Source organism: Nomascus leucogenys, chromosome 13 (assembly GCF_006542625.1).
Source record: "Nomascus leucogenys isolate Asia chromosome 13, Asia_NLE_v1, whole genome shotgun sequence".
In the NCBI taxonomy this organism is placed as follows: Eukaryota; Metazoa; Chordata; class Mammalia; order Primates; family Hylobatidae; genus Nomascus; species Nomascus leucogenys.
Window position 1 is genome coordinate 53,189,868 of NC_044393.1, and position 22,586 is coordinate 53,212,453.

Here is a 22,586-nt window from a genome sequence, read left to right on the forward strand (position 1 = left end):
AAAAAGTATAAGAAAATAACTAAAGATCTAAGCATGTCATTGATGGTTTATGTAAGTCATTACAAGGTTTGTGAAGGGTAGATTTATTAAATTTGTGTATGATCAAGCTAGCTGTAATTAGAAGGGAATTATTTGTAAGTCTTTCCAAAGATTAAACTTTGACATAAATATATCCTTCGATCCACAATATAAAACTAAAAATTTGGTCCACTACATTAGAAAAAAGGTTTTTTTTCCCCCTAAGTATTGATCTGCTCTTAGTAAAAATTAGAAGAGGTTTTCACTTTGAATTCTGAAATCTGCTTCTTTAATAGCCATCTTCTAAACTGCAGGGTTGTTTTTTTTTTGTTGTTTTGTTTTCTGTTTCACAGTCTTCATTTAATTTTCTAGTTTCATGTTAGTAAAGCTGTCTTCTTCACTTAGGATGGTAATTTCATTTCTTGAGGTAGAGTTTTCCTCTTAAAGCTTCTCAGATTTATATCTCAGAAGTTTAATGTTTGCTGCATCTTACTGCATTCATACATCACTGCTTTCAACTCTTTCTCCCCTTGAGAAAGGAAACCTTTAATCTTGACTGAGGTGATAACTGTCTCCTTTAACTTTTTCATCAGCTCCTGTAACTTTTTTTCCTCTGATTATAACTCTGCTGTTAAGGTCTAACTCTAAAATGTTTGTCTTGATGGCCTATGAAAGCAATGTTTTCCTCCAGTATAACTTGATTCTGTACACTTGGCTTTTCTTCATGGGTCTGAATTAGTCCATGTAACCAGGAAAGTTCCCATGCTGTTACTAAAAGCCATGTACTTCCCTGCTCAAGGTACTAGTTTTCTTGTTTACACTCACGGTGTGTTCTCACAACCTTGACCACACATTCTTCCTGCCTGATTAAATTCAAGTACTGTTTTCACTGGGTTCAACTTCCAGGTTATCTACATGGGCTTCCCATAAGGAGAAGCAATCATACTGCGAGAGGTTTTTCTCTACTTTTTTGGTAACTGGCCCAAGAAACAAATATTTTGCATTTTATCAAGATAACTTTCTATGTTGTTCTTACTAGTTTTTTATTTTTTATTACTTAGGAAAATAGCTTTGAAAGGGTTAACGTTTTTTAAATCCAGGTAACTTTCTATATTGCATTTGAAGTCCTTTGATTATCATTCTGGTTAAATGAATGACTATCATTCACAGTGACCTGTAATCCTGTTTTGACCAGGTGTTTTAAACCTTTTCGCTTCTTTGATAGACCTCCCCAATATCAAAATTCTAAATTAAGTATTTTTGACCTAGAACTAACTTTTGGATTTTCCAGCTAGGCCCCTGGAAAGCCTCAAAGGACATATTTCTCACATTGTAAAGATATTAAATGATTAAATTTATTTTGTAAATTGTCTAAGAAGCATTGCCAAATGATAAGTAATACTGGATCTTCTTTCAGTTATATTTATAGGTATGTGTTTAATATCAGTGTTCTAAAATTATGTAAAACTTAGAGATCTAATATATCATCAAGTCATAATTGTGGTCATTATATGTATGCCACAAAAATAATCAAATTTCCTTGTCAATTTCTGATTATGGTAAACTGTCATCAAATTTTTATCCATGGCTATTCTAAGTCTCTGTCATCCTACAGTTATTGTTCTGATTTTTATCTAGAAGCATTTGCAATCAGATTCATAAAAAAGATTCTAACAAGTACTCTTAAATACAAGTTTCTAGTAACTTAAAGATCAATGGACTAAATAAAAATCTATCGGAACTCTAATGAAGAAATGGACTTATAAAACTGCTAATCAAGATCAAACAGAACAAAAATTAATTACATGAGACTGAATAACTGATGAGGATGTTTTTATGATTTTTATTTGAAACATTATTAGTTTTTTGCTTGTTATTGTTTTCCAGATTTGAGAAAATTTGCTCTTAATCTACCTATAGTTTATAGTTTTATGAAACTGCTAATTAGCAATTTAGTAAAGTATATTTTGTGAACCAAGGTGAAGCAACTGCTTTTTCTCTCCATTTCATTCCTCTAAAATTCAAAAACTATTCATGGGTATTTTTTTTCTCCTTGAAAATATGTTTATTTACTAAGTTCAATAAGAATTTGCTCTTTCTTTATAACAGGATATAATTGGAAACACTGGTTATATTACCAAGACTTTGACTGTCATATCATATTAGAAAATGTGCACAGAGGCCAGGCGCGGTGGCTCACGCCTGTAATCCCAGCACTTTGGGAGGCCGAGGCGGACAGATCACGAGGTCAGGAGATCGAGACCATCCTGACTAACACGGTGAAACCCCGTCTCTACTAAAAATACAAAAAAAAAAAATTAGCTGGGCATGGTAGTGGGCGCCTGTAGTCCCAGCTACTCAGGAGGCTGAGGCAGGAGAATGGCGTGAACCTGGGAGGAGGAGCCTGCAGTGAGCCGATATCGCGCCACTGCACTCCAGCCTGGGTGACAGAGTGAGACTCTATCTCAAAAAAAAAAAAAGAAAATGTGCACAGAATTGCCTGGTTTCAAGGATTCCCAGCCTTACAGTGAGTGAGTAAAAAATGCCACTTCCGGGCAGGCCCAGGAACCTCAAGATTGTAGATATTAAATAAGATCTTAAATCGGCCTTGGTTTGACTTCCTAGACTCAAGAGGTTTTAAAACCTATGTGATCAACATAGAGAGATAAAGTTATGTTTCTTAAAAAAAAGCTATAATGCACCTGTTATTAGTTTGTAGCTTTATGCATTGTATTTGAATTTTTATAATCAACCTGTAGCCTAGACTGGATTCTAAATTCTTCTAAGTTCCCCCAATCCAACTTTCTTCTATAAAATTATTAAAAAGGGAGACTACTCTGTTCCTGAAGGCTTATACATTGAAGCTAGATGAATTTTAAGGAACAAACCTTGTACCTGATGTGTGGACCACACAGAAGGGTCAACAAACCACTAAATGCCATAACCAGAGACAGTCGAACTGCAAAGCAGCATAAGAAGTTGACAGTTTCATGATGGAAACAGTTTTTTCGAAGATACTAGAACAAGACTCCACATCGTAATGAGACTCTTACTCCTCTTAAAGCCTACCATTTTCACTTGATAGGATAATGGTATAATTGAAATTTCACAATTAGTAGCTTCTGCTGGTAAGTTGACTGAACCTGACCTAAAAGATTCTTTAGTCCATCTAGTGGGCAACTTTGGCAACATCCCTAATACAATTGTTGCTCACTCTGCTTTTTTCCAACTCAGTCATGTGATACTAGATAATAAACTGATTGGTTACATAAGGAAACGTCTGTGTTACTGCTAATACCACAAGCTGTACCTGAATAAATTCCTCTGGAAATTTATATATACCAAATAAGAAAATAGGCCACATGGTTAGAAGTCTCATCTAACTCCCTGTGGTCATTTGACTTATTCTGTAGTTCCCTTTAAGCGGAGGTTCACAGTTCAAAGGCACTATACAAACTAGGATTGTCATATTACTACACATTTTACTTTGTAGTTTCCTTTGTAAACTTTGTACTTGTTGCCTGTCAAATTTCTGCAGTGGCTGGGTGCGGTGGCTCACACCTGTAATCCCAGCACTTTGGGAGGCTGAGGCAGGTGGATCACCTGAGGTCAGGAGTTTGAGACCAGCCTGGCTAACATGGTGAAACCCTGTCTCTACTAAAAATTCAAAAATTAGTTGGGCATGGTGGTGCATGCCTGTAATCTCAGCTACTCAAGAGGCTGAGGCAGGAGAATCGCTTGAACCCAGGAGGCAGAGGTTGCAGTGTGCCAAGATTGCGCCATTGCACTCCAGCCTGGGCAACAAGAGCGAAACTCCATCTCAACAAACAATTTCTGCAGAAGTACAACTCCTAATAGAACAATGCTGGCCCAAGCACTTTGCAATGATAGCCAACACCTATGGAACAGACAAAATTGAACTTAACAACTGACTCTAGGTAGACTTAGCCACTCCCTTCAAACCTCCCTTGTGGCTAAAATGGTTCTGACACTGACTCCTAGCCACCATTCACTCCCTTCACCATGTGACCAGACAACAACCCAGGACAGCTCCATTCTGGCACCAAGGGACAATAAAAATCTAACTACAGGATGACTGATCAGCAATGCTTTTGGAGAAAAATCTTGATTAAAAGGGGAAAAAGTAAAAGTTGTCAGAATCAAAATGGAGTCACATGTGTTAAAAATCCTGACAAACAGAGCCAAGAAAGGCCATGAAGGAAGCGTTCTCATGCATAATGTTTGATAAAAAGAACTATTACAAAAGACAGAAAAAAACATAACCTTGTATAAAAGCTAATGCAATCTTCCACAAAAAATACCTCCATAAGGACATCTGCCCGACAAATGCCTATCCAGCTCTGAACTGGTGCCATCCTTGTAATTGACCCTTGTAGCGAAGAATAATTATCTCAAAACAATTATGTAATTCTCTTCATTCTTCCTTTAAAAACCTTATCTTCCTTTACCTCCCTAAAGATGCAGAGTTTACTACAGCTTGTGCTTTCCCACTGCAATGCCAATTCTCAAACAGATATCATTTTCTTTTAGAGTCACTCTCTCTGTTATTTAAGTTGAGAGAGTATATATCCCGAATAAAGATATAAAAAATAGTATGCATACTGAATAGAAAATTACCTTGATATTTCCCTGAGATAAACAGTCTGCATAGCTTTCTTCAAATGAGGTTCAATATTTCTCCACAGTTTGCGAGTATCACGTTCACTTGCTACCCCAAAGGGAAGAAAATTTCAGTAATTTATATCTTGTAAAAACCTTTCTCAAAATAAATATTAATGAGTAAAATTACACAGTTACCTTCTCCTTTAACCACAGGTTCACAATATTTAGGAAAATTAAGTACTGCCTGTAAGTAAAGAAAAAAAAAAAAGAGAAGAAAAAAAGCACTGATCCATCACAATTAGAAATTTACTTTTCAAGTAAAATGTGTATTACAATTCAGGAAATTTTACTTAAACACATTTGCTCAAATCAAATGTAATTATACGCAGTGGCATGCGCCTGTAATCCCAGCTACTCAGGAGGCTGAGGCAGGGGCATCGCTTGAGCCCAGGAGATCAAGCCTGTAGTGTGCTGTGACTGCACCTGTAACAGCCACTGCACTCCAGCCTGGACAACATGGCAAGACCCTGCTTCTTTCTAAAAAAAATGTAATTGTAGCTTATTACTATAATAACAAAACAGCAAAAATACTAATAATGACAGCACAACGTAAAATATTCTTTAACTGGCTAAATTCTGCCTAATACATTAGCCTCTGTATACAAAATTAAGAGAATGGAGCATCTCACCAAAAATATACTTCTTTGGTATATTTTGATATGGCTAATCAGAAGGGCTGCAAGCACAAGAATAGCCCTGAAAAGATGTTTTTTGGGAGGGAGATTTGCATCTGTAGAGGAAATAAGAAAACAGCAGATGCAAACAGGCTTTCTCTGATCATCCCCCACCTTGAATCTAGGAAAGATTAACTCTCAAGAAAGAGACTTGAGGGTCTGACACCTTTGAAGGTGTGACAGAGAAACTTAGCACAGGCTACCATCTATTCTTTCTGAAGGTTGCTACCTATGAGGTTTCATTTGCACAAGACTGCCTTCCCTAACCATGTCTTTCCTCCTCTCCCCCCAATAACCTGTTATGCCATGCTCCAAGCCCATTTTCTTTCTGTAACCTCAGGATGGTATAAAAATTTGAACCAGCTGGCCCCCCTTTCTGCCCCCCACCTTTTGAGTCTCATATTTTGTGTAAGGCTCCTGTGCCCATATGCATATTAATAAATTTGTATGCAATAGCTAATGCATGTAGGGCTTAATACCTAGGTGAGGGGTTGATAGGTGCAGCAAACCACCATGGCACACATTTTACCTATGTAACAAACCTGCACGCCCTGCACATGTATCCTGGAACTTAATATAAAATTAAATTTAAAATTAAATTAAAATTAAAAAATAAATTTGTATGCCTTTTTTTCCCGTTAATCTATTATTAGTTTGCTTTATAGATTCAAATTATCAAAACTGCAGGGTAAAAATGTGAACTTCCCTACAGTAACAAAGCATAATTTGTACTTTTAGGTTATATTTATGTCACATAGAACCATAAAACATATAATAAAAAACCTCAAGCCCAAATAATTAACTGTTGTTTTCTAAGGTCTGAACATTCTCATAAATTAAACATCACTGAGTTTCATATGACTCAAAAGTATTTGGATTGGCAGCACTACCTGAGATTGTTATAAATGCAAGTTCTTGGCACCATCTCAGGCATACCAAATCAGAATCTCTGAGGATGAGACCCAGGAATCTATGTTTAACGATCTCTCTAGAAACTCTGTGTATTCTAAAGTTTGAGGAGTACTAATTAACTAATTATAATTACTTAGTAGTTTTCCATGAATCAACACTGGAATTCTACTGAACAGTAGTTTAAGCAAACTGGTTAAAAACATACTGCTTCCACTTATTTAAAAAAAAAATATATATATATATTAGTTTGTTCCCAAGTATTTCATATCGAAATAATTCAATAAGGCATAGAAAAAGATATATATATATATATAAACGTGTAACTATATAACATATAACTAGATAACAGAAAACTAAGAACCAAATTATTAAAATAATTTCTTCCTATCCTACTTCATAAGAAACAATGATTTAAAGTAGAAAAATCTTCCAAATTCTACTAATATTAAGTGTAGAGAAGAATCAAGACGAAATTATTTGCTTCAGCCAAACTTTCTTACCTTAATTTTAGATTTTCAGATCTAAGCATGGTGTAATAACACTAAAGTATCATAATGTTAACAGCAACTGGTACAAAATTTGGCTACTCAAAATAAACAACTAACTCTTGAACGACATAGGTTTGAACTGTGAGGGTCCACTTGTTCACAGATTTTTTTTTTTCCAACCAAACACAGATCACTAACACAGATCAAAAACATAGTCTTCAGGGAATACAAAACCTATGTGTATGGAGGGCTAACTTTTATACACTCAGGTTCTGCAGAGTTGATCGCAGGGTTTGAGTGTGCTAGGATTTTGATATATATGGGACTGGTCCTGGAACCAATCCCCCAAGTATACCAAGGGACAACTGTATTGATTTTCTTTTTGGTTGAAACACTAAAATATGTTTAATAATTTATGAATAACAGTTAAAAAGGCAGTATCATAAGGTATCATAAGGTTTGTCAGAGAAAACAAACCTAAATGAATATCAAAGTAGTACTTTATTTTCTCCTATCTTAAGCTACCTATAGAACTAGCCTCTGAAAAATACAGAAATATCAATTCATAAAGCATCTTTCCAGAAAAGATCCCTGAAAAGAATATTTTTCAGGTGATTTAATAAACTTTCAAGAAATATGCCACTTACAAACTTTGAAACAAACACAAACAACACTATCTGAAGAAAAAAGGAAACTGGGTATCTTTATTCTTCTATGTTCCATATATAGAGAAAACTAAGAGCATTGTGCTATTTTTCTCTAATGTTTAAGGATCCTTTTCTCTATTTATTATTACCAATAGTAGTATAAGACTTAAACCATACTACACATTTATGAATATTATTTTTAAAAAAGCTGTAACCTCACCCTAAATAAAATCATTTCTCAGTGAAACCCAAAGAACTTTTAAAAATACCATATTAAAAAATATATTTCTCTCTTTACATTTTATTTTCCCATAAATATTTTCCCTAAATTTTTCCTTCTTGTACTTTATAATCTACTTTGAAATGGCTGCCAGCACAGATTCCCACAGGATTCGAGTGCTAAAGAGTGGTAACTGCAAGTTACTTTCCAGGAAAGACAGAGGAGGATTATTTGTTCCTAAGTCCATCTCTCTCAGGTGCGTTTTCCTGACCCTCTCCTCTCTATAAGTCTCTTGTATTATCATTTCCCTCAGAAGCCAGGGATCCCAAGACATCCAACTTCTAGAGGAATGTTAGTGATAAGCTTGAACTGGAAAAACTGTTTTGTTTTTTTCCCAGCTGAGAAGATGTCTGAAATCTACATGTAAATCAGAGGAGCCCTGAAATGTGAAACTTTCAAAAACATACTAAATGTGAGCATAATTTTAAATGATTGCCTTCTATGTTCTGTCTCAAACACACACTGAATCTAAGTAATACCTTTCAGGGCAAAAACATAAAAAGAACAAAGTGAAGAAAATGTGCTAAGAGACATAGAATCTGTTACTTTGAAAGTGACTGTTTTCCAGCCTCAGATATATTACTATTTTCTGTTAAATGGAGATAAGATCTTAATTATTAATTGAAGATTTCTAAAAGGGAAATCAGAAATTCTTGTCTCCTTCCTTTCCCATCCCTACAATTAAAACAAAAAACATCAAAGAAAAATTAAACATCAACATTTTCCAAACTGTCTATGAAATATAAACAGCTATTCTAATTGTTAAAAAAAAAAATTAAAAAGAACCATCTATACAAAGATTACTAGCTCAGGGTCAGTGGTTAATGAAATACCTGCAATGAAAGCTTCTGACCATACTCAAATCCATCTAAATTCTAGACCTCAATCACTGCATACATAAAACTTGAACAAAATCTGTTACAACATATTAACAGAGTTGTAAAACTGCTCAAGTTTTCACATCTCTTTTCTGTTATTCCTCATTTTGATTTTAATGGAGTTCTGCATTTTCTGCAATTAGAGAAAAAACAAGGAAGAATGAGAAGATCTGAGAATGACACTTTTCTGATCAGATCAAACAATCAAAGTTTGTACTAACCCACAGACATCTACCTTCTTATGGTATGTTAGCCTCAAGAGGCCATATGCAAATTCCCAGAATAAAATTTAAGTTTCTAACCTATCTCATATCATTTCTACATGGAAAACATTAAGAGACATATATACACATATATGTATACACACACACACACACACATATATATATTCAAGCAAAATGTTCATGTACCAGATGTCTGAGCTCTTTCAAATCTCGACAAACAGTGTAGAAAACTCCAAGAAGAATGTTAATGTAGGCAGCATAGAAATCAGCTGAATACTCTGGAGGATGATCATGGGACAGGATCTTTTGAAGGTTGCCTGTTCACAGGACACAAAATAACTTATAATGATTAACATAGTACCCTAATCATATCTTCAAGCATTTTATAACAAAGGTATTAAAAAAAAAACACCCAGACCCAGCAATAATTAAGGAATAATAAAACTATTACAAGATTAGAATACAAAAGTGTGATTTGTGATATAATAAAAAATATGTATTTGATCTTCACTGCAGTTCCTGGCACAGAGTTTCTAAAAACCCTCATAATTTCCTGAATGAGAAGGATAAGAGGAGTATCTTTTGTTACTCATAATAAGTCCTTTTAAAACATACCACAATTTATACTAATGAGGTGTTTCTCGATGGGTGATATGGTTTGGCTCTGTGTCCCCACCCATAACTCATTTGAAATTTTCAGTGGAGGAGGGGCCTCGTGGGAGGTGATTGAATCATGGGGCAGACTTACCCCTCGCTGTTCTTGTGATAGAGTTCTCATGAGATCTGGTTGTTTCAAAGTGTGTAGCACTTCCCCATTCATGCTCTCTCTCCTGCTGGCCATGTGAAGATGTGTTTGCTTCCCCTTCACCTTCCACCATGATTCCAAGTTTCCCGAGGCCTTCCCAGAAGCAGAAGCCTGTACAGCCCACAGACTGTGAGTCTATTAAACCTCTTTTCTTTATAAATTTATAAATTACCCAGTCTCAGGTATGTTTATAGCAGTGTGAGAATGGACTAATACAGCAGGGCCCTAGATAGCTTCAGGATAGGGACTGGTTGTCAGAGGAACCAACCAACTGATTAGAGGCCTGTATTCTCACATACGCTGCTATGAAGAAATACCCATGACTGGGTAATTTATCAAGAAAAGAGGTTTAATTGACTCACAGTTCTGCATGGCTGGGGAGGCCTCAGGAAACTTACAATCATGGTGGAAGGCACTCTTAACAGGGCAGAAGGAGAGAGAATGAGTGCCAGCAGGGGAAATGCCAGACACTTATAAAACCAACAGCTCTCATGAGAACTCAGTATCTTGAGAACAGCATGGGGGAATCGCACCCATGATTCAATTACCTTCCACCAGGTCCCTCCATGACATGTGCGGATTATGGGATTATAATTCAAGATGAGATCTGGGTGGGGACACAAAGCCAAACCATATCAAGGCTCTACCTCCTGTCCTTGGGAAAAGGAGAAGGGCTAAAGACTGAATCCATGACCAATGACCAATGATTTAATCAAATCATGGCTATATAATGGCACCTCCATAAAAAATCCTAAATGATGAGGTTCTGAGAGTTTCCAGGATAGTAAATATATCCACATGCTGAGAGGGTAGCACACTCCAGCCCCACAGGGAAAGAAGCTCCTGGGCTTGGGACCCCACTGGTCCTTGTCCTGTGTACCTGTTCATCTGGCTGTTCATTTGTATCTTTTATGATAAACAGAGTAAGTACAGTGTTTTCTTAAGTTCTGTGAGCTATTCTAGCAAATTATCAAACCTGAGGAGGGGGTCATGTGAAACAATTCATAGCCAGTTTTCCGGAGTACAGGTAGAAACCTGGGACTTAGACTGGTGCCTGAAGTGCTAATATTCTTGTAGGACTAAGCCCTTAACTTGTGAGGTCTGCACTAACTTCTGGTAGTTAGTGTCAGAAGTGAATTGAATTTTGGGATACCCACTTGATATCTAGAGAACTGAAGAATTTGTTGTTGGGTGAACAAAAATACCCCACACAGTTGGTGTCAGAAGTGTTTTGAGTAAAAATACTTCCGAAAAAGTAATCGAAATTTTGAAACTGAGGGTAAAAAAAAAAATTATTAAATACTAAGACAAATAGAAAACAATGACATCTAAAGAAAATCTCAAGAACCTTATTACTGGCAAAATCAGTAACAAGGGAAAAAATACTGTAGATTCTAGTTTTTCTTCCTATTAAGTAAATCAACTAGAAAAAAAGGGGATAGTACATAAACTGCCAACAAACTAGAAAATGCTCTTCATGTTTTGTAAAATGAAAAGAATTAATTTTGTTTTACAATAATCATCACCTGATCCTAGTCCTTAGTTATTCCCCTTTTATAAAACATATTTTCTCCCTACAACTTTGATATCTTTACTTCTATCATATCTCAGACTCTTTATAAAATATCATATTAAGAGTCCTAACCTTATACTTTATCCTGCTAGAAATAATCATATTTTAGAAACACAGTAAAATGTAAAGGTAAACAACCATATATTATTCAAAATTTCCCAGTCATAATACAGGAATCAATTAGTCATTCATTCCTTACTGTAAGATCCTCTGACTTCTTGGCGCAATGGTCTCCTTAGACTTCTTAGTTAAGAGCTCTTTGCATATGACTAGAACTTTAAACATAGTTCTAGAGGGCTCAAGTTTTTTGCAAATATTACAGGTAAAAACTCTTCCAGGATATTCTAATCACGTCAATTTCCTTTTGTTTAAGGTTCCCAGTAAGTTAGTATTTTTAGCCAGGCCATTTACCATTGGCCCTTGATTTTAACCACTCTTGTGCCTGCCAATCAATTAGACGCAGGTACAAGATCAAAAAATATATATGAACTATCTGAAAATCTATAAACAGAAGTTTAGAAATAGCTCTATTAAGGAATATTTAAACACATAAGTTGACAAAAAAAAATTTCAAAGCCTAGTTTTATACTTAGAATATTATCCTGAATGGATACTAGATGAGACACTGTTACTGAATTTGCTTTTTTATTTCAAAACTGCTGAAAAAAAAATAAAAGCCAAAAATTCCCTTTGGAGTCTATGTACTTTACATTCTAACAGCAAACTTTAAATATAATGTCACTAAGTTTTCTTAACTAGGCATGGGGAAATAGTTAATATATTGAAAATTTCTAAAAGGTACCATAAAACTTAGAAACAAAGACATCTACCTATAAAACCTACCAACTAACTGGATGGATGTAAGAAAAGAGAGATGGAAGGAAGAGATAAATGATCACAGAGATGAACATACATAAAGCAAAACAACAACAACAACAAACTTCTATAAATGAATGGCTAAGAAAATTTGGAAAACTGTTGAGTCTCCAGCTCAGATTGCACTTCTAAGTACCCCTTGAACATCTCCATCTAGGTATTCCTTACAGGTGGCTCTCTGTACCCCATAAGACAGTTGATTAGATGTTATCACCGGCCCATTTCAGCCCTGATGAAAGTCTTATAAGAATTGGAATCCTCACGGTGTTGCTGTAAAAGTAACCCAGCAACTTGTTTATAGACTACAGACAAAAATCTCAGAGTATAATTCTATAATAACCAAGTCATGTCAGCTCTAATAGTCTAGGACTATTCAAATTCATGAAAAAAAATCCCATCTATAACAGAAAGCTGAAAACAGTGTATCATCAGGTAGTAAATAAAGGGTAGGAGAAACCCACTGGTTGTCTCCTTGGGTCTTAAAATTTCACTATCCAAGTATAGGCTAATGTGCAAAGAAAAGCCATTCCTAACTTGGAGAGAGACTTCTGCTTCCAGTTGTGAGGGAGTAGGAGCATCCAGAAATACCCTCCCCTAATAATCAATTAAAAACTGGACACACTATAGAAAACAACTATTTTCAAATATCAAACAAATGGCAGTAACGGACCGTAATACCTGAGAAAAGGTAAACAAATAAGGTGAGTCCTACCATCAGCCACACTTTCTAACAAGAAGTAATTTTAAGACTGTGGTACAAGGAGAGTTCCAAAAGGAGCTCATTTATCCTACTGAGTTGAGGAGACAGAAACCAGAGCTGAGGGAGCTGAGGTAGCTAGAATTTGCAGGGCAGAGTACCTGAGGGGAGGAAGCTATGCCAAAAAAGAACTCCAGAAATCTGTACAGGGGTTCCCCTCAAGTCTTAGCTTAATATCAATCTGTGTATGCATAGGGTAAAACCCTAGCCATGCAGGAACAACTTTTAAAGGGAAAAAACAATTATTGGAGAGCTATATGTCAATTCCCAGAATTCACACAGGGCTGTGAATTTTTCATGTTGCCACTAGTCAGAAGGCAGAGACCATGCTAAACATACAGGGCATTCAGTAGAGATTCCAGAAAAACTATGTCTTAGAAGTAGAGCTAAAATTAGCCCTGGAATAATGGCTACTCTGGATCATCTCTCCAAAAAAAGCTTAAAAATAGCCTTAAAAGGGTCAACTGTATCTGTAAGTAATTAAAAATGCTAATGAGAAAAAGTCCAAAACACAACAAAAAACACAATGTCTATAATTCAATCAAAAACTACTAGACACATGAAAAAGCATAATGGATACCCAAGATGGAGAAAAATTAGTCAGTGGGAACAAACCCAAAACAAAAGAGGTAACTGAATTAGTATACAAGAAAATTAAAACAACTATCATAAGTATGCTCATATGCTCAAGGATATAAAAGAAAATAAAAGCATAATGAGATCAGTAATGAAAAATTCTACAGGATTAGATTAGCTGCCCACTAGACACTAGTAAAAAAAAAAAAAATCAGTGAACTTAAAGACATAGAAACAAAAAACAATCCCAAATAAAACACATACACAAAAAGATTTAAAATTTAAATAAAGAGACTTTCAGTGGGACAATATAAAGTGCTCTAACATACCTATAATGTAATCCCACACAAAAAAGAGAAGAAAAGGTGAGGGGGGGCAGACAAAATATTTGAAGAAATACTGCCTGAAATTTTTCCAAAGCTGATGAAACTATACACCCACAGACTTAAGAACTCAACAAATCCCCAGCAGGATAAACAATAAAAGTTATTTTCTTTCTTGTCCTGTTATTTTTTAAAGCCAAAATAATAATATTTAATATCTGAGGTTTATAATAATAGTTGAGGTTTATAATTGATAGAGTATTACATGGTTTATAATAAATATGGAAGTAAAATGTAAGACAACAGCAGTACAAATGTTCTTAGGTAGGAAACTGTAAGTCACTAAATTTCAGATTGTTATCAGAACATAATTTAATCTACCCAAAGTGACACAATAACTAAACCAAAAACCTAATCAAGTGCATTATAATCTCTCTAAAGAAAAAATATCCATCATTGAAAGATGAGTAGTCTGCATGAGGTAAAGACCAGAAAACAAGACTTCCAAATTGGGCTCTTAGCCATAACTGCTAAGAGGAGAACGGTCCTTAAAATCAGACACCATATTCCTGAAAACGACATGTTTCAAGTTATTATGACAAGATAACACTAACCACTTAGATAATCTCTTTGCCCTGGTTCCACATTTAACCATAATTTCAACTTATCAATTAATGTTCCCCTTCTGAATGGCTTTTTGTCTGACTACAGTGTTTTTGCTTAAAAAAAAAAAAAAACAATATGTAAAACGCCCTAAAATTTAAAAATCAGAATTTAACTTGGCTCCATTATTATATACTTTGCAAAAACCTATTATCCTATACTCACTAAAATTAGTAAGACCATTTTATTTACTTTTGTCCTCAAACTCTCATCTATGCTGCTTTGTATCTTTACTTTTTAAATTTTAAATCTATAAATTTAAATTATAGAATTTTTAAAATTTAATTCTATACTTACATTAATTCAACTTGACTGAAATGTATAAAATCAATTTTTATAATTTTCTTAAATTCTAAATAATTTTTCAGTACTTAAAATGGGTCATGAAAAAACTGAACTATGAACAGTGCTGACATAGGTACACAGCTTTTTTTTTTTTTTTTTAAATAAAATCCTTTATCACTTTTCCTCCTACCCTTTTTTATTTTGGGATTTTTATGGATGAGAAATTAATGACAATAAAGACTCCAACTATTTTGGGTTGCTGTTTAAAAAAAAACTCAGCTAATTAGCTATGACAGAAGGTGTTATTTGACTGCTGTTCTGGTGAAAACAGACAAAAATGTGTTAATCTTAAGGTATGTTTACAGCTGATTAGTTCAGAGGGATAGTGTTAATGAGGCCAAGGTCATGGAATGCTATTTTTTTATAGACTGCTAACCATTTTATACTTCACAGTTATAATCTCTGAATCCCAAGTATCATCTCTGTATGACAGCCCAGTCTTAATCCACAAAGCTATTCAGCAACACAAAAAGCTATTGTGTTCTTCCAAAGACCAAAATCATCAGGATCTATGAAATTTAAGATTAAATACAGCCCCCAAGAAAATAAGAAACACAAGGGCTGGTAACTGGTACTGTATGAGTTACAGTAAAGAAAATGAGATTTATAAAATCAAAAGATATAAGCACAACATGGTACTTAACCCAAGTATACGGTAAATGAAGATTTCAACACTCTTAAAATGCTTTACAAGTCTAGTCTGATTATTTGTACAGATGTCATAATCACAATATACATACATCTTAATGTACTGACTAAAAAAATGAAGATACATTAGCACAAATGAGAGCTGCTCATCCAAAAAAATTTAGTAATTATACAATAACCTCTCACAGTTCCAAAATAAAAATTTTATAAGTGCAGAAATACAAACATCTTATTTGAGATTGGCAGCAAACCTTAACAGTTTACTACTTTGATATTCCCATTTGAATATCAACATTTTTTATAATTCCCATTTGAATATCAAATGGGAATATCAAAGTATTCCCATTTGAATATGCTAGTTTAATCTTTCAAACAACAAAAACTATTCTCCTGCATACATATCATTTGCCAAAAAAATGTTTTAAGGTTTACCTATGCTGTAATCAGGGAAATATAAGACAAACGGCTCAAAGCATCCAGTATTTGGACGAAACTTTTCCCAAACAATTTCACTGAGAAAGAGAACAGTCACATTTCTGTCAGCCTGTAAAAAGAAAGAAATAAAAGTAACTTTGCATTTAAAAATCTTAATCAGAGCAGTATTTCCATTTGGATTTTTCTTTCAAATAAATCCCCCAAAGTTCTAACCTATAACAAATTATTTGCATATTAATAAACCATATTTAGAAAACCTAATCAAGGAGGTCATCCATTTGCAAACTGTCACGCACCCAAGCTGGAGTGCAGTGGCATAATCACAGCTCACTGTGGCCTCAACCTCCTAGGCATAAGTGATCCTCCTATACCTCTCAAGTAGCTGAGACATGTGCCACCATGCCCAGCTAAATTCTATATCTTTTGTAAAAACAGGATCTCTGTATGTTGCCCAGGCTGGTCTTGAATTCCTGGACTCAAGCGATCCTCCTGCCTCAGCCTCTCAAAGTGCTGGAATTACAGGCATTAGCCATCATATTGGGTCTGATTTTTTAAGAATCTCTGAATTTATTTCTATAGGGGTAAAACAGCATGCCCTAATCACAATCCTAATAACAAATTATTGAATTGTTTTTGCCATAAAAATATGATTATCTAAAAGCATTTTATAAAATCAGTTTAAATATATTGAGAGGCTAAAAAGAAGAGGATATTTATTGGGCAGAAAGATTTTAAATTGGTAATGTTCTCATCTATTCATCTGGTAAGTACTTTCAGTATATATGATATCCAACATATTTTAAACTTCCTTTTACTTAGATAAATACTTACTATAAAAAAATGAGAAATGCTTTTGCCAGATTTCTCTTAAATGAAATACATTTTTAAAAATCAAGCATGTTTCCAGAAATGTCAAAACAATTCTCTTTTCCAGTTCAGCTGAGATTACTCTAAACCTTTTAATTTTCTTCAAACAGTTTCTATAATTGAAACTAAAAAATGGTGAAAAGTCCTAATTGTTGTGAAGGGATGCATGATCACCATTACTGGGCATAAGGAGGAAAACACAGGGTGATCTACACTGAAAAGGCAAGAAGACAGTAATGCACTCTGGATACCAGATGGTGAGTTCTAGAGCAAAGCAACAGGAAATAGTGGATGAGTATGCAAAAACCTGCAAATACAAATGAAACAAATAAATAAAAGGAAAGGAAATAGGAAATGAGTAGACATCTACTCAAAGAAGACAGATCTTGAGTCTCAGTAATAAAATGTCAAGAGTTAATGAAACCAAGAAAAGCAAGACTGTGTGAGGTTAACTTCCAGAATAGGCCACCAATAGCTACACTTACTATCCTGTCCTCTCTATACCTCTCCTCCCTCAACTATTACTAAAAGTAAACTTCAGGAGTCAGCCCTGGGCTCACAGTGATCTCAGTGGCCTCTCTAAACTTCTAGCAGATTCTCAAACTTGAGAAATGTATTTAACTTTGAAAGGCAGAAATGCTTTAAGCACTTCTCCCCAAGTATTTACTTTATTATAGTATTACGTAATACTTTAATACATACAAACATAAAATTAGGTAGGTATAAATTGCTTATGCTCAAAGCACTTACAAAATTATAAAACCAAAATAAATTTGTAAATACAAACTATAAAACCAACAAAATTTAAATTAATATTAACTGAATATATTGAACAGTATTGTTTTGCTCAAACTAAATCTTTATTCCCTTTGTGAATATGGTGAATATGGTTCCACCTGGAAACAACCACAGCTATTTCCCTCACCAATTTTCCTTATTCAAACTATTACAAAACCCTGTTTCATCTGTAATATTATTTGGCTTTCACCTGACACAAATGCCTAGTAAGTCCGCCCCTGTCCTTTTCTTATTGGGCCATGACAATCACAGTAGAATTAATTAGTAACCCTAAGCTTAATGTTGTTGATAGGTTCTGGGAAACTGTGACTTTAAGTGCAACATATAATGAAACCAATTGTTTTTCCTCAACAATGTTATAACGAAATGACGCTGAAGGTAAGGAAGAACCTGCTGTACGCTGTTTCACTTAAAGTTGCAGTTTCCAAGAATCGACTGAGATGTTAAGTGAGGACTTACTGTACTTTGTGAAGCCAACACAAGAGTAAACTGAAATACAAAAGTAAATGCTGACACTGAGTGGTTATAAGATAGAAATCCAGATGATCCAGAATAGCCATGTTATTCTTATTTTAGATTATCCTTATTTTGAAATGCAAAGAAAATTTTAAAATCCTTGAGATTTTCAAGTCTGGCCCTCTGCCATTATTTATTCTAGCAACATCTAAAAACTTTTAATAGAAAGCAGTGACTTCATAATTACAGAGAAAAAGCTAAAATAATTGAAGAATAACATGCTATAAAATCACCAACTGATTTTACTATGAAAAAAACACTGAGCTTTACTGATAAAAGAAATGCAAACTAAAATTATATTAAAATACTAATTCTCACCTATCAAATAGCAAAATGAAAAAATTTTACAACACAATCCATTGATTAAGTTGTGGGGAAAAAGCACTTTCTCACATTACTTACCAATTCTTGTAATCTAAGAAATCCAGGCAAAAGATTTGCTTCCATATCTCTTAGATACTCTGCTTTATCTAGAACCTTTAAAAAACAAACAAACAAAAAAACAAAAAGAAATGCATTTACAAAGCCTTTAAAAATGACATGATTTGATTATGTCCCCCAAAGTTCATGTGTTGGAACTTAATCCCCAGTGTGGCAGTATTGGGAAGTGGAGCTGCATAAAAGATGATTAAGTCATGAGGGCTCTGTTATTGTTATCAAGGGAGAGGGTTATTGAAAGAATGGCTTTGTTATAAAAGGGACTTCTGTCACCTCTTGCTCACTCTCGTCCTCTCTTGTACTTCTACCTTTCATCATGAGAGAAGGCAGCAAGAAGGCCCTTGCCAGATGCAGAGACCTCAATCTTTGACTTCCTAACCTCCACAACTGTGAGAAATAAATGTCTTTTCTTTATAAATTACCCAGTCCTTGGTAGTCTGTTATAGCAACTGGGTAACAAGCAGAGGTTGGAACAGGTTGGAGGGCTCAGAAGACAGGAAGAAGTGGGAAAGTTTGGAACTTCCTAGAGGCTTGTTGGGTGGCTTTGACCAAAATGTTGATAGTGATATGGACAATGAAGTACAGACTGAGGTGGTCATAGATGGACATGGGGAACTAATTGGGAACAGGGAATAAAAGTGACTCTTGCTTTGCTTTAGCAAAGAGAAGGGTGGCATTTTGCCCCTGCCCTAGAGATCTGTGGAACTTTGAACTTGAGAAAGATGATTTAGGGTATCTGGTGGAAGAAATTTCTAAGGAGCAAAGCATTCAACAGGTGACCTGGCTGATTCTGAAAGCATTCAGTCACATGCATTCACAAAGAGATTATCTAAAACTGGAACTTATATTTAAAAGGGAAGCAGAGCATAAAACTTTGGAAAATCTGTGGCCAGACCATGAGGTAGAAAAGAAAAAACCCATTTTCTGGGGAGAAATTCAAGCCAGCTGCAGAAATTTGCATAAGTAACAAGGAGCCAAACGTTAACAGTCAAGACAATGGGGAAAATGTCTCCAAGGTCTTCACATGGCAGCCCATCCCATTACAGGCCCAGAGGCCTAAGAGGCAAAAATGGTTTCGTGGGCCAGGGCCTTGCTGCTTTGTGCAGTCTCAGAACATGGCTAAAAGGGGCCAGCGTACAGCTCAGGCCATTGCTTCAGAGGGTGCAAGCCCCAAGCTTTGGTAGCTTACATGTGGGGCCTGTAGGTGCACAGAAATCAAGAATTAACGTTTGGGAACCTCTGCCTAGATTTCAGAGGATGTACAGAAATGCCTGGATGTCCAGGCAGAAGTTGGCTGTAGGTGCGGGGCCCTCATGGAGAACCTCCACTAGGGCAGTACAGAAGGGGAATGTGGGGTTGGACCCCCCACACAGAGTCCCCACTGGGGCACTGCCTAGTGGAGCTGTGAGAAGGGGGCCACCATCCTCCAGACCTCAGAATGGTAGATTCAACAGCTTGCACTGTGTGCATGGAAAAGCCACAGATACTCAATGCCAGCCTGTAAAAACAGCAGAGAGGGCAACTCTACCCTGCAAAGCCACAGAGGTGGAGCTGCATGAGGCCGTGGGAGCCCACTCTTGCATCAGCGGGCTGGATGTTTGGCATGGAGTCAAAGGAGATCATTTTGGAGCTTTAAAGTCTAATGACTGCCTTATTGGATTGCAGACTTTCATGGGGCCTACAGCCCCTTTGTTTGGGCCAATTTCTCCCATTTGAAAAGACTGTAATTACCCATTGCCTGTATCTCCATTATATCTAGGAAGTAACTAACTTGCTTTTGATTTTACAGGCTCATAGGTGGAAGGGACTTGCCTTATCTCAGATGAGACTTTGGACTTGGACTTTTGGGTTAATTAAGCTGGAATGAGTTAAGACTTTGGGGGACTACTGGGAAGCCATAGTTGGCTTTGAAATGTGAAACCGACAAGAGATTTGGGAGAGGCCAAGTGTGGATTGGTGTGGTCAGGCTTTGTGTCCCCATCCAAATCTCATCTTAACTTGTAACCTCCATAATCCCCATGTGTCAAGGGAGAGACCAGATGGAGGTAAATGAATCTTGGGGGTGGCTCCCCTATGCTGTTCTTGTGATAGTGAGTTCACATCTGATCTGACAATTTTATAAGGAGCTTCTCCTTCCTTCTACTTTGTGAAGCAGGTGCCTTGCTTCCCCTTTGCCTTCTGCTGATTATAAGTTTCCTGAGGCCTCCCCAGCCATGCTGAACTCTAAGTCAATTAAATCTCTTTCCTTTATAAACTATTCAGTCTTGGGTAGTTCTTATCCAATTCCAAAGATGATCATTTTAACATGCCTTCAGAGTAACCAGGCATATTTGTTGCTCTAAAGTCTTTACTATCTCCTATCCACTCCCTAAGAAATTAAATAAAGTGCTTTAGTATAGTTTTCTAAACCTTCCATGATCTGCCCCAACCTATCTTCCAGTCTTCTTTTTCTCCCTTCATATTTTATAACCCACTAAAACTAGACTATTTGGTACTCTCTGGCCTCCATTTTCAGCTGCATGCCTTTACTTGTATAATTCTATCTGAAATTCTTCTACTTCAATTTCTTCCTAGAATACTCTGATTCATTTAGGTCTGTCTCAAATGCTAATACCTCATGAAGCTGTATTGGACACACACAGTCAATACTTTGCATCTGGTGACAATCCCTTATCACATTCTGCATGTAGTCATATGCATGTGTCATATCTTTTCTATTAAATGAAGCTTCCCTTGGATAAGGAATATGTTTAATACATTTCTGTATACTAAAAGTGCCTGGCACAGAGCACTGTACATGAGACTCAAAACAAATATATGAAAATTGATCTAATAAATTATCAGTTTCCAAGATAAGATAAGAGATGATCTAATCAAATGAAATTACTTACGATATATACAGTCTGATCTTTGAGATTTTCAGCTGTGGTTACTTGTTTAAACAAGCGAACAAAGTCATTAAATGTTTCACAGGTTATTTCAGTAGAACATCCATCCTCTGAAGAACTAAGATGATTCAATTTGTTTAAAATTTGTTCCAAAAGCAGCCTCAAGGTAAAGCATTCAACACAATTCACAAAGACATGTGGGAGCTGAAAATGAAAACCAAAACATTGTAAGTAAAGAAGAAAACACACAGACACAATAATGGCTGTGCTGGATTTTCTCCATTTGCCTTTCTAAATCTATATCCCACCAAACCCACCCCATGCCCCAAGAGCCTGACAGCTACAGAATTACATCACCTGGACTCTCTTATTTTCTGGCTCTGGATGGAGAAGCCAATGGAAAGAACCAGCAGGAGACTAAGGGAGAACGGTGGGAGAGAAGTTTGGATATTGATTTCCTTGACTCCCACCATGACCCCTCAGTGGCCCTAGTTTGGCAGTGGATACTCTTCTACCAAAGATCAAGTTGGACAACCCCTCTTCTAAGGCTACACCTCGTTTGGTTCCAATAAGGGCTCCTTTCTATGGTCCCTTCAGGCCTAGAGGTGGTAAAGGCCCTGGTGTACCATCATCCCTTAGTGATTCCCATAAAATTTCCTCAATCTTTATAAAATTGTCCCTTCATTAAACTCACTTCAATTATTTCTTTCAGCTTGCCATTTCTTTCTTATGGAAATTCAAGGCAAACTTGTATTTTCCTATAAAGAATTCTTATAAAGAAATCAGCCAGGCATAGTGGCTCATATCTGTAATCCCAAGGCTTTGGGTCAGGAGTTCAAGACCAGCCAGGGCAACATAGTGAGACCCTGTCTCTATTAAAAAAAAAAAAAAAAAGAAAGAAATCTAAGTATATTTGAATGTTAAAATTCTTAATAGGAATTTCACACTTATAACTTTAATATAACATCCTTGAATAAACGTTTACCAAGTCAAAAAAAAAGAATTTTAAGAGTTAGAAACCATAGCAATCCTCCTATGAGGACTGTAAGCACTAGCTCTTTGCTAGGCATATGGCTCCTGCCTGTAATCCCAGGGCTTTAGGAGGGGTGGGAGGATCATTTGACCCCAGGAGTTCAAGATCAGCCTGGGAAACACAGTGAGACTCCATCTTTAAAAAAATAAAAAAAATTAGACAGGCCTGCTGGAGCACGTCTATAGTCCCAGCTGTTTGGGAGGCTGAGGTGGCAGTATCACTAGAGCCCAGGAATTCATGG

At 35.9% G+C, this 22,586-nt stretch overlaps 1 protein-coding gene across 1 annotated transcript in view; it reads right to left on the reverse strand.

Moving 5' to 3' along the window:
• The window catches only part of ORC5 (origin recognition complex subunit 5), an 83,622-nt gene that overhangs the window by 55,028 nt on the left and 6,008 nt on the right, over positions 1 to 22,586 (reverse strand). Inside the window, exons 3-8 of the mRNA XM_004090184.1 lie at positions 21,316 to 21,516; positions 18,389 to 18,463; positions 15,803 to 15,914; positions 8,991 to 9,121; positions 4,837 to 4,885; positions 4,657 to 4,747 (exon numbers count right to left, since the gene is read on the reverse strand). Of these exons, the coding sequence (XP_004090232.1) occupies positions 4,657 to 4,747; positions 4,837 to 4,885; positions 8,991 to 9,121; positions 15,803 to 15,914; positions 18,389 to 18,463; positions 21,316 to 21,516 (659 nt within the window). The remainder of the gene's footprint in view (positions 1 to 4,656; positions 4,748 to 4,836; positions 4,886 to 8,990; positions 9,122 to 15,802; positions 15,915 to 18,388; positions 18,464 to 21,315; positions 21,517 to 22,586) is intronic.